The sequence below is a fragment of the Pristiophorus japonicus genome, chromosome 1, assembly GCF_044704955.1.
Source record: "Pristiophorus japonicus isolate sPriJap1 chromosome 1, sPriJap1.hap1, whole genome shotgun sequence".
NCBI lineage: Eukaryota > Metazoa > Chordata > Chondrichthyes > Pristiophoridae > Pristiophorus > Pristiophorus japonicus.
The window spans coordinates 372,506,588-372,524,902 of NC_091977.1; the positions used below are offsets into that span (position 1 = coordinate 372,506,588).

Genomic DNA, 18,315 nt, shown 5'->3' on the forward strand with positions numbered 1-18,315 from the left:
TAATATTGTGTTGTATTAATGGAACAAATAATGGAAATGATTCTTGTTTATTTCAAAAGGTTATGTTAATATTGGAACAAATAATGGAAATGATTCAGTTATAATTTAAAATATATTTTATTCAGAAGTTTAACATTTGTTTGTACTTAACTTAAATAAAAATATTCTTGTATCAATAAAGTTTTCAGTTAAGATCACTTACAAACTTTTAAACTTGTAAATTTACATAACTTACAAAAAACTTTTAATTTGAGAACAGTTATAACAGTAACAATAACAGCAGAGAAAGGCTGCACCCATCTCTCCTCCACCTTATTCTAAGACCGCCCGCTGCGCTTGGACTTGTTGACACCACATCTGCCCGCAGGCGATGGCGCAGCATTACTCGGGTGGTACCAAGCTTATTCTTTCGAACATTTCGGGTAATGCGCACTTCTTGATTGGGGGGGGGGGGGGGTGGGGGCAGGCAGTAATTTGGAAGACCCGGCTTGGGCCCATCAGAGGCTTGTCTGGGGATTGAAGTGGGAGTGGCAGTTGATTCTATCAATGCAGCAGCTAACTCTGACATTCCCTCCCTCATGTGAGCAACAGTATGTCAACCACCTGCAACATCCCCTCTCGCCTGTTCACTGACAGCGCATCAGCTACCTGTGACCATTCCCTCCCTCATGTGCACCGACATTGTATCCGCTGCCTGAGACATTCCCTCCCTCATGTACCCGGACAATGTTCCCATTTCTCATGAGCGCATTGTTACTTCTCCCGACAGTCCCGATATCTCATCACCCACCCCACTGATGGTGTCCAGTAGCGATTGTGTAAGGTCAATGCTCTCCGCACTCACTGCCATCATCTGAACCACATCTGTTAGATCCTGCACCTCAGCTCTCCTTATCCTCTTCATCCTGGGTGTGGCTCGCTGCATCCCACTGGGACCCGCAGCCTCAGACGGTGGGGCCCTGGGTATGCCTCGCTGCACCCCACTGGAATCCCCAGTCTCGATGGTGGGAAACCATGGAATGTCCCAGCAACACTCATACCACGCAGGAAAGGGGCTGGCACCTCAATGGGCAGTACCTGAACCTCCTCCAAAGTGAGTATTACAGTGGGGACTTCATCCATCACCTCCCCCTCACCCCCATGCTCTTGGTCTGGAAGGTGGGATTGGAAGATACTCTCCTCTTCAGGCTCGCTCGTGTCTGAATCTTCTGCATCGTCAGGGTTGTCTTCAAGTTCTGCAAAATATAACAGAACAGATAAATGGTTAGCAGCAGAGAAGGGGGCAGGGTAGAATGAGTAGGCACACACTGCGCAGGCAGCAGACTCATTTGAAGGACCACGATGAATGATAGCACATTGCATCGACCGAAGCGTAGCTGACGGAGACATCCCCATGAACCGAAGAATGGCTAGCCCGCGCAGTACTTAACATTTAGCAAAGCCAGACTCTGGAATTTGCCGGACTTACCCTCTCCCTCGAGTATGGGCCCAGCTTGGGCAGTGGTGGTTGCTTTTCTCCAGGCAGGACCCATCAAAGCAGCGACCCTGTCTTCCAAGTGTGTCAGTGGGTGCAGATTTGCCGGGCCTCTTCCTGTTCGAGTTCTTTTCCTTTTGTTATGTGCCACCTTCCTCTGCAAAGATGAAAATTTAACTTTTTATAGAGAGGGTGTCTTTCTGCTGGGTGGGACATACAGATGGTCACAATTGCAATTGCATTGAATAAATGAAAATATTACTTACACTAACTACTTGACCAAGGTCCTGCCACTTCTTTTTGCACTGGCCTCCAGACGTCAGCTCAGTAATCTTCTGCAAGTTGGTTCCAGCGACTCTTCATTTCTTTTGGTGAAACTTGTGTGTGACCTCTGCTGGTGTCTAGCTCATGCCATCTGGCCTCAATTACAGTAACCAGTGCCTCCACTTCATCTTGTAAGAAATTCTTTGCCCTTGAGCTGCATTGCATTCTGTATTGCAGCTCCGATTTTTCCAATGAGAATTAAAGTTTTCACAAACTGCCTCTTTAAAAATGGTCGATTACAGACCAGGAGCTGTACTGGGCATGCACGATGCACGCTCATCGCAATCACGTCAAAAACGCCTTTTTTTTTCACGCATACATAAAGGGGGGGGGGGGCATTGTTTTTTCAGTGCAGACATTAGGCTCCACCCCCAAAGCTACAGGACAGGCTGCGCGGCACCAATTTCAAAAAAAATAGAACGGGAAGACTTACTACTTATTTTCTTTGGAGTGGTTGGGGGCCAAAAAAAAGGGGCATACTCTGGCAATACGCCAAAAAACGGTATTGGGGAAAATTGAGCCCATGGAGTTGAGGTATAAGATCAGCCATGATCTAGCGGAATGGGCTGGAGGGGGTCATGGAAACAGGTGTAGGCCAACCAGCTACAATCAAAAATACACTGTGTGGGCAATTGTGGACATAAATCCATATTAACCAGACTACAATGAAGCATCAAAAACTGGGCCTTTCAATTCACTGCTCCCCAGCTGGTTTATTGCCAAAACTAATGTTTTGAAGTTACAGTATTTCAATAGATCCTCTAGTACCACAGTGGTTAACTGCACTCCCTGTTGGTGTGAGTTACACAGAGCAGGGAGGTCCAAGATTCATTCCCTATTGTGTGCTAAGTTAACTGCTCTTAGCAGGAAAAGCAGTACCGCTACAATTGGCCTCAGTGTCACTGGGTTGGTGGGAGTGGGGGGGGGGGGGGAAGGAGGAAGAATTTTTTTTTTAAATCAGCCATGACTCATAACTCTACTAGAAAGTCGAGTCTGATGAGCACAGAACTGGGATGCCTGACAACATTCACTGTCTAGATCTACACGACAAGAACACTCACTTAGGCAAGCTAGTAGGGGACAATTGGTCTCTATGGAACTAGAAGCCAGCATGGCTCAGGGCTTCAGAAGGAAGGAAAGTAGATTGGAGGGCAAAAATGTTTTATTTCTGAACACCTTCAGCATCTGTGGCTCCATCAGTGTACTTGAACTCAAGAAAAATATAACTCAAGATGAAATGCTAGAAATATAAGAACTTGCATTATATAAACACCTTTCATAAATCACAGCCAGTGAATGATGGTTTAAGTGTAATCACTTATGTCGGTAGGTTCCCACATTACAACAATGACTACACTCCAAAAAGTACTTCATTGGCTGTAAAGCAGTTTGAGAAGTCCAGTGGTTGTTAAAGTGATGGTGAGTAACTTTATTGGCAAATAGCACTGGAGAAATTAATGAGACTAAAAGCTGATAAATCTCTTGGCCCTGATGACTACATCCTAGGGTTTTAAAAAAGGTGGTAACAGAGATGGTGGATGCGTTGGTTTTGCTATTCCAAAATTCCTTCGATTCTAGAACAGTCCTCGTGGATTGGAAGATAGCAAATGTAACCCCGCTATTCAAGAAAGGAGGCAAAAAGAAAAAAGGGAACTACAGGCCAGTTAGCCTGACATCAGTAGTAGGGAAAATGCTAGAATCTATTAGGGACATGATGAGAGCACTGAGAAAATCATAATTGGCAGAGTCAACATGGATTTATGAAAGTAACAAATCTATGTTTTTTTGAGGTTGTAACTAACAGGGTAGATAAGGGGGAACCAGTGTATAAGGCGCCAGAAAAGGTTATTGCACAAAATTAGGGATCATGGAATTGGGGGTAATATATTAGCATGGACTGAAGATTTGGTAAACTGACAAAATTAACAGAAAGTAGGAATAAATGGGTCATTTGCGAGTTGGCAGGCTGTATAACTAGTGGGGTACCACAAGGATCAGTGCGTGGGCCAAAACTATTTACAATCTATGCTATCATAGGCAGTCCCTCGGAATCGAGGAAGACTTGCTTTCAATCTAAATATGCGTCCTTAGGTGGCTGAACAGTCCAATACGAGAACCACAGTCCCAGTCACAGGTGGGACAGATAGTCGTTGAGGGTAAGGGAGGGTGGAACAGGGTTACCGCATGCGCTTTCCGCTGCCTACGCTAGATTTCTGCATTCTCTCGGCAATGAGACTCGAGGTGCTCAGCGCCCTCCCGGATGCACTTCCTCCACTTAGGGTGGTCTTTCGCTAGGGACTCCCAGGTGTCAGTGGGGATGTTGCACTTTATCCAGGAGGCTTTGAGGATGTCCTTGTAACTTTTCGTCTGCCCACCTTTGGCTCATTTGCCGTGAAGAAGTTCCGAGTAGAGCGCTTGTTTTGGGAGTCTCGTGTCTGGCATGCGAACAATGTGGCCTGCCCAGCGGAGCTGATCAAGTGTGGTCAGTGGTTCGATGCTGGGGATGTTGGCCTGGTCAAGGACGCCAACTTTGGTGCGTCTGTCCTCCCAGGGGATTTGCAGGATCTTGCGGAGACATCGTTGGTAGTATTTCTCCAGCGACTTGGTGTCGACTGTACATGGTCCATGTCTCTGAGCTGTACAGGAGGGCAGGTATTACTACAGCCCTGTAGACCATGAGCTTTGTGGCAGATTTGAGGGCCTGGTCTTCAAACACTCTTTTCCTCAGGCGGCCAAAGACTGCACTGGCGCACTGGAGACAGTGTTGAATCTCGTTATCAATGTCCGCTCTTGTTGATAAGAGGCTCCCAAGGTATGGAACGTGATCCACGTTGTCCAGGGTCGAGTCGTGGATCTTGATGACTGGGGAGCAGTGCTGTGCGGTGGGGACAGGTTGTTGAAGGACCTTTGTCTTACGGATGTTTAGCGTAAGTCCCATGCTTTCGTACGCCTCAGTAAAGACGTTGACTATGACTTGGGCGTTCGGTAATCTATGCTAATGACTTAGATAAAAGGGACTGAGTGTAATGTATCCAAGTTTGCTGACGATACAAAGTTAGGTGGGAAAGCAAGTTGTGAGGAGGACGCAAAGAGGCAGGCAACATCCCGATACCGGAACTCTGAAAACCAGAACTGTCCGAAAACCGGACATTTCGGCGAGCAGCGGAGGATTGGCAGGCAGCGAGGTGCGAAATCCAACAAAACCCAAAATCCAGCATGGATTTGGTCCCAAGGATTCCGGATTTCAGACGATTTATTTTCTTGTCTGAAATCCTGAAAAGCCCAAAAACCAGCACAGACTCGGTCCCGAGGATTCCCGACGTTGTACCTGTACAGACAGGTTATGTGAGTAGGCAAGAATGTGGAAGATGGAATATAATGTGGAGAAATGTGAAGTTATCCAATTTGGTAGGAAAAATATAAAAGCTGAATACTTTTTAAAATGGTGAGACTGGAAAATGTTGGTATTCAGAGGAACCTGGATGGCCTTGTACACGAATCACAGAAAGTTAACATGCAAGTACAGCAAGCAATTAGGAAAGCAAAAGGTATGTTAGCCTTTATTACAAAAAAGATTGGAGTACAAGAGCAAAGAAGTCTTACTGCAATTATATAGAGCTCTGGTGATACTACACCTGGAATACAGTGTACAGTTTTGGTCTCCTCGCCCAAAGATACTTGCCTTAGAGGGAGTGCAACAAAGGTTCACTAAACTAATTCCTAGGATGGGGGGGGGTGGCTAAAAATTGTCTTACGAGGAGTGTTTATGGAGATTAGGCCTATTTTCCCTAGAGTTTAAAAAAATCAGAGGTGATATCATTGAAACATAAAATTCTTAAATGGCCTGAGGGTAGATGCTGGGCAGATGTTTCCCCTGCCTGGGAGTCTAGAACTGGGGGGGGGGGGGGGGGGGAGAAGAGTCAAGAACCAGGAGTTAAAGTCTCAGAATAAGGGGTTGGCCATTTAGGACTGAGATGAGGATTAATTTCTTCACTCAAAGGGTTATGAATCTTAGGAATTCTCTACCCCAGAGGGCTGTGGATACTCAGTCGTTGGGTATATTTAAGACAGAGGTAAATAGATTTTTGGATACTAAGGGAATGAAGGGATATGGGGAGAGTGCAGGAAAGTGGAGTTGAGGCCAAAGATCAGCCATGATATTGAATGGCGGAGCAGACTCGAAGGGCCTAGCCCTGTTCTCATTTCTCATGTTCAAACAGAAAATTTTACTCTTTCAAAATGGCATAAATGATATTAATTTTAGGAATCTCAATTGTTGAGTTCTGTAGCAAAACTGATGGTGTTTATTGATTGCAGGCAAATGGAGCAGCCAATTTACAGATAGCAACGTCTCACAAATAGTAAATGAGATAAATAGTCAGCTAAACTATTTTTGATGGCATTGGTTAAATATTGAAAAATTGATGAATATTGGCCAGAACACCAGGACAACACAACACCTCTTCCAATAGCATCATGGGAACTTCTTCAAAGATCCTATTACAGACAGGGCCTTACTTCAACATCTCATCTGAAAGATGCCTCTGACCATGCAGCACTGTCTCAGCACTGCACTGAAATATTAGCATAGATTAGGTGCTGAAGTCATGGAGCAGAACTTGAGTTCACAAACTGCTGACTAAATTATACCAACTGAGCCAAACTGAGAGTTTGGAAGGGAGAAAGGCTAGCTTAGAAAGCATGGCAAGAAGGAAAGCAGTATGAGGATGTAAGAAACATTGACACAGTAAGACTTGATCTGAAAAAAAAATACCCTCTGGCCTTGCTTGAATTATTTATTGTGTGATGTCTGCATATCACTCATATTTTCCATCAATTGCACAATATCACTGAAATCCAGAGTAATGCAATATCATTTCTAATGTTACAATGAGGACACCTTATATGAACTGGAGGAATTGTCTCCATTGTCACTGTCCACCATAACAAGAACTTCCCCACCAACTCCACAATGCTTAAAATATTTCTTCCAGGAATATGGGTGATGCTGGGAAAGCTTAATTTACTCCCTATCCCAAATTGCTCTGGTGATGGGCCTTCTTGAACCACTACACTCCGTGTGTCGATGCTACTCTCAATGATATTACATAGGATTACATACATTACAGCACAGAAACAGGCCATTCAGCCCAACCAGTCCATGTCGGCATTTGTGCTCCACTCGAAGCTCTTCCCGTCTTTCCTCATCTAAATCTAGCAGCATAGCTCTCTATTCCCTTCTCCCTCATGCGCTTGTCTCACTTCCCCTTAAATGTATCTATACTATTCACTTCAACCACTCCCTGTGGTAGCAAGTTCCACATTCTCACCACTCTTTGGGTAAAGAAGTTTCTTCTGAATTCCCTATTGGATTTCTTGGTGACTATCTTTTTTGATGGCCTCCAGTTATGCTCTTCCCCACAAGTGGAAACATTCTCTGTATCCACTCCATCAAAACCTTTTATAATTTTAAAGACCTCTATTAGGTCATCCCTCAGGTGTTGTTTCTCCCCCCCCAAAGATTAAAAAGATCCAGCCTGTTCATCCTTTCTCGATATGTATACCCTCGCATTTCTTGTAGGGAATTTCAAGATATGGAACCAGTGACAACGGAGTCATATTTTCCAAGTCAGGACAATAAGCGACTTGGAGCCAATGGTGTTGCCATAATATTGCTGTTCTTGTTCTAGTCAGTGGTAAGGGTTGCAAGAGAGGAAAGTGCTGTTACAGAAACCTCGGTGAACTACTGCAATGCATCTTGTAGATTGTATATACTGCTCCCACCATGCATCAGCGATGGAGGATAGAGTCCAATGACAGGAGTGGCAATCAAGCAAACGGCTTTATTATGGATGCTGTTGAAATTCGAGTGTTGTTGCAGCTGCGCCTATCCGTGCAAGTGACAAGTATTCCATCACGCTCCCGACTTGAGCTTCATGAATGGTGAGCCACTTATCGCAGAAAACCCAGCCTGTCCTCTGCTCTTGCAGCCACAATGTTGATATGGTTGGTCCATTTAACCTTCTAGTCAATGGTGACCTTTTAGCTGTTGATAGTGGGAGGAACTTGTCGATTGTGGTGCTGTTGAAGGCGAGGTGGAGATGGCTGGGCTTTCTTTTTGTTCAAAGTAGTCATTGCCTGGCCCTTGCGTTCCTTGGTTGAATGCTATCTGTGTTGTGCTCATTCTGTCCTATTTATAATGCAGGGTGGATTCATCAATCATAACACTGGAGAAGGTCCATGGACAGACAGGCGAAGCTAAATGCAAACAGTAAAAAACTATGCATGCAAGCATGCATCTCAGACATGTGCAATTTCTTAAGTCACAAATGTGGCTTTAACAGTTTGACAATGGCTTCTTCAATTTCAGCAGAAAGTCCATTCAAGCTAACAATGTTGGAAGTGCACTGCTATACTTCAGGGGCAGACTGGCAGCTTAGGTTCCAAATACTATTGCTGTCATTAGAAGCAACTCTGTGATACACAGACAGTAGTTTAAAGTCGAACTTAATATCAAATGTTCAGATGACATCACTCCCTGAACAATACATTCATGAATTATGATATTAGCTGAGTTCTCAGAGAATTCTATCTTAGAAACCCTCCAGTTGTGTTTATTCATCTAATGAATCAATCAATCAAACCCACTCAAACATGAATCTCTCCAGCTTTCATTAAAAACTAAATTCTAGTTTATACAGGAGATTGGTAGCTAGGTTTATGATGACATTAGTACATTTTCTTAGCAAATCAATGCACAATGTTAAAACATGGTGTAATCCTAGAACATTACTCATTACAGAAAAAATATAAACTGAGGATCAAACAAGTATCTATTTAGGTGTTAATATTTTAAAAATCCATAGTTTCAAGCTTTAATTCAGACTGACAGAAACCAAAAGGAACAGGGTGACATACACAGATGCCACCACGGAGAAATGGGATGTCATAATCATTACCCAATAATGAGGTATTAATTTACAAAGTCTGCCAGCAGAAATATGCTCATGGATAGCAATCATACTCAAAGCCATGAGTTAGTTGCAGATTTCTACTAGATCGGATTCTACTAGTAACATCCAACAACTATCGATTTTTTTTTAATCAATATTTTCTGGATTTGCAAGACCTATCATTTGCATATATGCCAACTATGATTCACCAACTACACTCTGCAAGTGACCATTTACTCTGACAGTCATCACACCCGATCCAGGGTAACCTAGCAATGCTATGGGATCACGAGACAGGTACAGATGAGGAAGGTCACTCGCCTCACCATTGCTCATCCATTCACAAAAAAAATTCCACAGATCACAAAAAGCCCTGCAGACAATTCAAAATTGAGGGTGCATAAGTAATTTATGAAGTGAAGTGTAATAACGGTAAGATTTCATTAAAACTTAATCTGCCTTAATGAAAAGGAATGCTGATTCCAAAAAACTAAATGAGTTTAAATCATGCGCAAGATACACAAATCTTGCATTCCCGACATTCAAAAGATCATAAAACTGTAGCAATGGTAGGTGAGGGGAAGGGAAGAAAATCAAAACCTACACTTTTGAACCCAAAAAATAAGATTGTTTTTAAATTTTGAAACAGCTCTGTTTACATCAGATGGTTAGCATCAGCCACATCGTGTTTTACACAACTGAACGAATCCACGCCCCAACCAACACAAAACAAAAAAACATTTCATGAAAGCTTTGAAACTACACCTTCAGTTATTAAAGCAGAATGAACAGGAAGAGGGGGGTGCACAAAACTGCAATTAGCAGAACAGAAAAGGCTTGTCGTGTTAATTTGCAAAATATTAACGTATATCGAGGTTACTTCAACAAATCAATTTCAATAACCAAGTTGCGTTTTTTTAATCCACCTGTTTCCAGACAATGAAGTGATTCTAGTATTCATTTTCAGTAGCAGTCAATTCAATGTCAATAATTACTCAGCCACACAACTGTAGCTAGTCCAATAGTATTTACTGCAACAATTAGTCATCTTTTCAAGTTATTTCAATTGTAACTCTACTGAGGAGGACAGAGCATTTGAATAATTAACGTGTTTCCAATAGCAGTCACTTTAAAGCGAGTGGGGCCTGCACTAAGCAGCTTTCAGGCAGGCTGAGCAGTGAGCCGCCCGGCCTCGCTGCCCGCGGACACGCTTACCTGTCGGCGCGCTGTCCAGTATGCGCAGGTCGTAGGCCCCGGAACAACGGTAGTTGGCGGCCGTCCCGTTATCCCACACCACCACCACCTCCTCGGGGCTCTCGAAGCTCCTGACGGTGCCCACATGCCCCTCTCCACCGTCCTGTTTGCCCCATTTCCAGTCGGGGCCCCGCACCACTCGGGCCCCGACTCCCTCCATCATCACCCGGTTATTCCTTGAGCCGCTCATTGTCGGATCCGCGGGCGGCTGCAGCCCCGAGTGCCGCGCGGGTTCACAGGGCCCGCGGCCGCGCGCGCCAGCCGCCGCTCCGATTTGGCAAACCGTTTTTTTGTTGTTGGGAAATCCGGGAACTCGATGGAAAGAAAGGTGGGGGAGGGGAGCGCACAGCGCATGTGCACTGACAGCTCGTTCCCCGAGGACGTCGCCGCCATCTTTCATATGGGCAAACGCCGCTCGTCATTTGGTCATTTAACAACTGGCATTTACCTGCCGCCTTGAACCTAGAAAAGCGGCGGCACAAAGCGCCTCACAGTCGTGAAATTAGACAACCCAAGTCAAAGACTTTCGGAGGGGTAACCGGTGGGTCTTAAAGAAGGAGAGGAAGATGAAGACATTTAAAGCAACTACTTGTAGCGCCTTTAACCTAGTAAAACGTCCTAAGGCGCTTTACAGGAGCAGAAGCAAACATAATTTGACACAGAGCCACACAGGGAGATATTAGGGCATATGACCGAAAAGCTTGGTCAAAGAGGTAGGTTATAAGGAGCGTCTTAAAGGGGAATAGAGAGGCGGAAAGGAGTTCCAGTATTTGGGACCTAGACAGCTGTAGTGGAGCGATTAAAATTGGAGGTATGTAGGAGTCGAGATTTGGAAAAGCGCAGATATCTTTTTGGGCGGGGTTGTAGGGAGGGGCGAGGCCACGGAGAGATTTGAAAACCAGGATAATGTTGTGCCCTTCAATGCTCTAACAATGACTCCACGAGGCAGTGTGTTGTACTTGAACTTTTTTTAATTTCAAAATATACTTTATTCATAAAAAAATCTGCACAGTACATTCAAAGGCATTTCAATACATTTAGCTGTGGTCAGCAATCCCATACACTATATTTGGGTTCTGACGACAGTTCCGTTCGTTACATTTCCTTGTTTTCCAGTTCAAGTGCAATTCGGTCTAATACGGGATACATTGTAATACATTCAAACAAATTACATTTCATGTGTCACGATACAGTACACGGAATGGGTGACAGTACATTTACATTTTTCTTTTCAACATGCATTTCGCAACAGACCTTGTACTTGAACTGTAGTGACCTTAGTCTTTTATTAGTTAACTCCAGAGTGAGAATCACACCTGGTGGCCTGCCTTTTATACTAGGCCAGGCACACCTGCACAGGTAACCTATGAGTCTCCCACTGCTGTGCCCTCTGGTGGCACACCTTGATATAGTACCAACAGTGGCCATGCAAGATACATGACAGATAAAAATGTAAAAGTCGCAGTATTACCGGACCAGGAGCCGCAGGGGTGCTGGGTGAGCAGGACTTGGTGCGAGTTAGGATACAGGCGGCAGCGTTTTGGATGAGCTCAAGTTTACAGAGGGTGCAAGGTGGGAGGCTGGCCACAAGAGCATTGGAATAGTCAAGTCTAGAGGTAAAAGAAGCACGGTTGAGGGTTTCAGCAGCAGATGAACTGAGGCGGAGTGGAGACAGGCGATATTATGAAGATGGAAGTAGGTGGTCTTGATAATGGAAAGTTGTGGGTCAGGGGTCAGAAGCTCAGTTCAGGGTCAACTAGGATGTCAAGGTTGCAAATGGTCTGGTTCAGCCTCAGGTAGCTGCCGGGGAGAGGGATGGAGTCAGTAGCTCAGGAATGGATCTTGTGACTGGGATCGAAGACTATGGTTTTGGTCATCCCAATATTTAGTAGGAGGAAATTTCTGCTCATCTAATACAAGCATGTCGGAAAAGCAACGTGACAAAACAAAGGCAATGGAGGGGTTGAGAGAGGTTGTGGTGAGGTAGAGCTGGATGTCATCAGCATACATGGGGTATTCCAGAGCTTAGGACCTAGACAGTTGAAGACACGGCCGCCAATGCGGGATGACGGGAAGGATGCACAGGAGGTCAGAATCAGGAACACAAGAGCTTTAGTATTGGAGGTGTTTACAGATTTAGGAAAGAAGCCATGAAGGAATTTAAACATGAGGGGGACCAAAAGTGAATGTAGGTTTTCAAGGAGAGTGGTGATGGGGGACCGGGTGGCGATACAGGTTAAGGTACAGCAGAGATATGAATGAGCTGAAATTTATCGATGGTGGAGGATGGAAGGCCAGCTAGGGGAGCATTTGAATGGTCGAGTCTACCAAGTATTCACAGCATAGAAACGGGCTATTCGGCCCAACAGGTCCATGCTGGTGTTTATGCTCAAAACAAGCCTCCTCCCACCCTCCTTCATCTAACCCCATCAACATATTCATCTATTCCTTTCTCCCTCATGTGCTGTCTAGCTTCCCCTTATATGCATCTATGCTATTCGTCTCAATTACATTTGCGGTAGCGAGTTCACATTTTTACCACTCTTTGGGTAAAGAAGTTTCTCCTGAATTCCCTTGGATTTATTAGTGACTGTCTTACATTTATGACCTCTCGTTCTGGTCTCGTCTGCAAGTGGAAACATCTCTACGTCCACCCTATCAAACATTTTCATAATCTTAAAGACTTCGATCAGACCTCCTCAGCCTTCTCTTTTCCAGAGAAAAGAGCCCCAGCTTGCTAAATCTTTCCTCATAGCTATAACCTCCCAGTTCTGGTACAATTCTAATCAATTTTTTTTGCACATTCTCATAGAAATATAGAAAATAGGTGCAAGAGTAGGCCATTTGACCCTTCGAGCCTGCCCCGCCATTCAATAAGACCAAGGCTGATCATTCCCTCAGTACCCCTTTCCTGCTTTCTCTCCATACCCCTTGATCCCCTTAGCCATAAGGGCCATATCAAACTCCCTCTTGTATATATCCAATGAACTGGCATCAACAACTCTTTACGGCAGGGAATTCCACAGGTTAACAACTATGAGTGAAGAAGTTTCTCCTCATCTCAGTCCTAAATGGCCTACCCCTTATCCTAAGACTATGTCCCCTGGTTCTGGACTTCCCCAACATCGGGAACATTCTTCCCGCATCTAACCTGTCCAGTCCCGTCAGAATCTTATACGTTTCTATGAAATCCCCTCTCATCCTTCTAAACTCCAGTGAATAAAGGCCCAGTCGATCCAGTCTCTCCTCATATGTCAGTCCTCCCATCCCAGGAATCAGTCTGGTGAACCTTCGCTGCACTCCCTCAATAGTAAGAATGGGTCCTTCCTCAGACTAGGAGACCAAAACTGAACACAATATTCCAGGTGAGACCTCACTAAGGCTCTGTACAACTGCAGTAAGACCTCCCTGCTCCTATATTCAAATCCCCTAGCTATGAAGGCCAACATACCATTTGCCTTCTTCACCGCCTGCTGTACCTGCATGCCAGCTTCCAATGACTGATGAACCATGACACCCAGGTCTCGTTGCACCTCCCCTTTTCCTAATCTTCCGCCATTCAGATAATATTCTGCATTCGTGTTTTTTCCCCCAAAATGGATAACCTCACATTTATCCACATTATACTGCATCTGCCATGCATTTGCCCACTCACCTAACCTGTCCAAGTCACCCTGCAGCCTCTTAGTGTCCTCCTCACAGCTCACACCAGTTTAGTGTCGTCTGCAAACTTGGAGATATTACACTCAATTCCTTCATCTAAATCGTTAATGTATATTGTAAAGAGCTGGGGTCCCAGCACTAAGCCCTGCGGCACTCCACTAGTCACTGCCTGCCATTCTGAAAAGGACCTGTTTATCCCGACTTTCTGCTTGCCAACCGGTTCTCTATCCACGTCAGTACATTACCCCCAATACCATGCGCTTTGATTTTGCACACCAATCTCTTGTGCAGGACCTTGTCAAAAGCCTTTTGAAAGTCCAAATACACTACACCCACTGGTTCTCCCTTGTCCACTCTGCTAGTTACATCCTCAAAAAATTCGAGAAGATTCGTCAAGCATGATTTCCCTTTCATAAATCCATGCTGACTTGGACCGATCCTGTCACTGCTTTCCAAATGCGCTGCTATTTCATCCTTGATGATTGATTCCAACATTTTCCCCACTACTGATGTCAGGCTAATTACCCGTTTTCTCTCCCTCCTTTTTAAAAAAGTGGTGTTACATTAGCTACCCTCTAGTCCATAGGAACTGATCCAGAGTCGATAGATGATCACCAATGCATCCACTATTTCTAGGGCCACTTCCTTAAGTACTCTGGGATGCAGACAATCAGGCCCCGGGGATTTATCGGCCTTCAATCCCATCAATTTCCCTAACACCATTTCCTGCCTGATAAGGATATCCTTCAGTTCCTCCTTCTCACTAGACCCACTGTTCCCTAGTACATTTGGAAGGTTATTTGTGTCTTCCTTCGTGAAGACAGAACTGAAGTATTTGTTCAATTGGTCTGCCATTTCTTTGTTCCCCATTATAAATTCACCTGAATCCGACTGCAAGGGACCTACGTTTGTCTTTACTAATCTTTTTCTCTTCACATATTTATAGAAGCTTTTGCAGTCAGTTTTTATGTTCCCTGCAAGCTTTCTCTCGTACTCTATTTTCCCCCTCTTAATTAAACCCTTAGTCGTCCTCTGTTGAATTCTAAATTTCTCCCAGTCCTCAGGTTTGTTGCTTTTTCTAGCCAATTTCTATGCCTCTTCCTTGGTTTTAACACTATCCTTAATTTCCCATGTTAGCCACGGCTGAGCCACCTTCCCCATTTTATTTTTACTCCAGACAGGGATGTACAATTGCTGAAGTTCATCCATGTGATCTTTAAATGTTTGCCATTGCTTATCCACCGTCAACCCTTTAAGTATCCTTTGCCAGTCTATTCTAGCCAATTCACTTCTCATACCATTGAAGTTACCTTTCCTTAAGTTCAGGACCCTGTGTCACTCAAGTGCCTTTATATCTTTTTTTTATAATATGCGAAACCAGACTGTTCACAGTACTCCAACAAGTGTTCGATACAAGTTTAACATTACTTTGCTTCTTTTTAATTCCCTCTAGAAATGAACCCCAGTGCTTTGCCTTTTATGGCTTTATTAACCTGCATTGCTACGTTTAGTGATTTGTGCACCTGTACCCCAGATCCCCCTGTTCTCTGCCCCATTTAGACACTTATTTTGCAAGGATTATGTGGCCTCCTTATTCTTCCTACCAAAATATACTACCTCACACTTATCTGTATTGAAGTTCATTTGCAAATTACACACGATTCCCAAGTCCGAATCGTTTATGTAAATGGTCAACAACAGTGTTCCTAGCATCGATCCTTGTGGAACTTCCCACCATTTGCCAGTCTGAGCAATTAACTTTAACCATACTCTGTTTTCTGTTTTGTAGCCAACTTGCTATCCATTCTGATACATGTCCCCTGATTCCACATGTTTTAACCTTCACCATGAGTCTACTGTGCGGTACCTTATTGAAGGCTTTTTGGTAATCCAAATATATTACATCTACAGCATTAATCTTATCTACTCTTTTTGTATTACTCCTTCAAACAATTAAATAAGGTTGGTCAAGCATGACTTTCCATTTTGGAATCCATGCTGACTACTGTTAATTATATTTTCGGTTTCTAGATATTTTTCTATTACATGTTTGAGTAAGAATTCCATTATCTTTCCTACCACTGACATTAAGCTAATTGTTCCTTAGTTCCTTGGACTTGTTCTATCTCCCTTTTTATATTTAGGAATGGCATTAGCTGTCTGCCAGTCCTCTGGTATTATTCCCTTTTCTAATGAACTTTTTCTAGATATGTAATAGTGCCTCTGCTATATCTACTGTAATTTCTTTTAATATGCATGGATGCAATCCATCTGGACCAGGGGTTTATCCTCTCTAAGTTTGATTAGTTTATCAATTATTACCTCCTTTCTATTTTAAATGTCTTGATATCTTTTTTGATCTCTTCTTCTAATGTCATGTCGACCATGTTAGTCTCCCTGTGAAAGAACAAAGCAAAATAATTATTTAATATTTCTGCCATTTCACTGTCATTACCTGTGAGTTTATCATATGTATCCATTAGTGGCCCTATCCCATCCTGATTTCTCTTTTGTTATTTATGTGTCTCCAAAATATTTTACAATTTCTTTTTATATTCTTTGATAATTTAATGTTGTAGTTTCACTTTGCCTTCCGATTTGTTTTTTTTGCTTCTTTCCTAACCTTTTCGTATTCCCTTTTGTCATTCCTTTGTTGTCTATGTTTCTTAGTGTATGCCTTTTCCTTTACTTTCAATGTTTCCCTTATTTCTTTATTTATCCAAGCTGTATCATTACTCGGTAGTTTGTTCTTGCATTTTAGTGAGATGTATTTCTCTTCGACTATTGATCACTGTTTTAAATGTTTTCCACTGCTGTTCTATTTCTTTGTCAGTAAATTTTCCCAGTTTATTTCCCCTCGTTCCATTCTCATCAATTTTAAAATAATCTTTTTTTAAATCTAATTTACTATTTTGGTCTTGTCTTACTTATGTCCTTCTCAATCTTCATCTTGAACCTAAATCTATAGTCTAGAGATGACAAAAGCATGGATAAGTTTTCAGCAGCAGATGGACTTGCATTGTTTCACTCCCATCTATCGAAACATTGCCAGCACATCTCCAGCAAAGGGCTTTCTTCCCACTCTGGCACTGTCATTATAAACGCAGTGAAAGAAACTACTGCAATTGTAGGCAGGCACAAAATACTCACATAGAAACAAAGCTGAACCAAAACTTTATTTCCACAATGTATTAATGAAATATGTATTTTTCTCAAAAATAATGGATAAAGAATTAAAAAGAACTTCTAATGCTGGAAATTAGGAATAAAAACAGGTCTGTAAGAAACTAGTTCTGACAAAAAGTCTACATGAAAAACATTAACCCATCTTTTCTCTTTTCAGATGCTGAGAGACTTGCTTTATATTTCCAACATTTTATGACATTAACTTTGTTAGTCAATAGAATTAATAATTAGGATAGTAATATAATTTTAACCTTGTTTAACTGCAATTTATTTACTAAGAAAATAGATATTGGCACCGATTCTGACAGGGGGGCAGGGTTTCTGTTGGGAAACACGGAAGTTCGGGTTTCCCCGAATGCAGTGGTGTTTTGAGTCCACAACACGCGTAGTTTTTTCCCTTTAGGTTCCCCAGCCTGATTGATAGACTTGGCTTCCTGTCAGGTGGCTAGCACTCTGGAGGAGCAGGTCGAGTGCAGTAGAGTTAGCAAAGTACTTTAATTACCTTTTTAAAAAAATGACTAGAATCTCATGCTTCTGGGAGCATGGTGGAGAGTCCAATCCCTGACCCCAGGGGTGCCTTATGGAACTTGGAGGGGCCGAGGGGAAGCACTCCTGCTCATCCTGGCTATAAGGGCACTTACTATCTCTCTAAAGCTGTCCTCGCCTCCCTTCAGCTGCCAAGTTTCCCGAGACTTGGGAAATCCGGTCGGCCATTGTTCAACCAGCAACACCGAGGCTACCAGCCTCATTAAAATATTTAAATTGCAAGCCCGTCTCCTGGGATCGGGTTGGTTTCCCGCCCCTTATCCTGCCTCCGTTAAACCCAAACATGCGCGGATTGGGGTCAGGTTTCCGATTTTTAAAGTTTTAACATCTCACCCGACCACAACCTACTAATTTTTGGGGGTTAATATTCAGTCCATCATTTCTAGTCACACATTGGCTATATATTCAGCTGCTCACTTTTTGTTAGTTCTCTGGTTTTCTGAAGTGACTGTGCAGAAAGCAGAGAAGTTAGACAAGCACGTTGTACTGGTCAAATACTTAATGGCAAACATTTGAAGAAATATTCCAAAATTCTCAATGAATATACATTCCATTGAGAAATAACTCCATGGGAAAAGTGATCCATCTGTGGCTAACGAAAGAAGTTAAGGATAGTATTAGGTTAAAAGAAAAGGCATATAATGTTGTGAAGAATAGCAGCAAGCCTGAGGATTGGGAGAGCTTTAGAAACAATGGGGAATAAGGAAATGGCAGAGACTATAAACAAATATTTTGTATCAGTCTTCACAGTAGAAGACACAAAAAGCATACTAAAAATAGTTGGGAACCAAGGGGCTAATAAGAGTGACGAACTTAAAGTAATTAATATCAGTAGAGAAAAAGGACTGAACAAACTAATGGGACTAAAAGCCCCTGGACTTGATAACCTACATCCTTGGGTTCCAAACGAGGTAG

General features: G+C 43.1%; 1 protein-coding gene across 1 annotated transcript in view; it reads right to left on the reverse strand.

The window, feature by feature from the left end:
* Nucleotides 1-10,351, reverse strand: part of mib1 (MIB E3 ubiquitin protein ligase 1) — a 265,770-nt gene extending 255,419 nt beyond the window's left edge. Inside the window, exon 1 of the mRNA XM_070890910.1 lies at nucleotides 9,967-10,351. Within this exon, the coding sequence (XP_070747011.1) occupies nucleotides 9,967-10,195 (229 nt within the window). The 5' untranslated portion in view covers nucleotides 10,196-10,351. The remainder of the gene's footprint in view (nucleotides 1-9,966) is intronic.
* Between the last annotated feature and the right edge of the window lie 7,964 nt (nucleotides 10,352-18,315).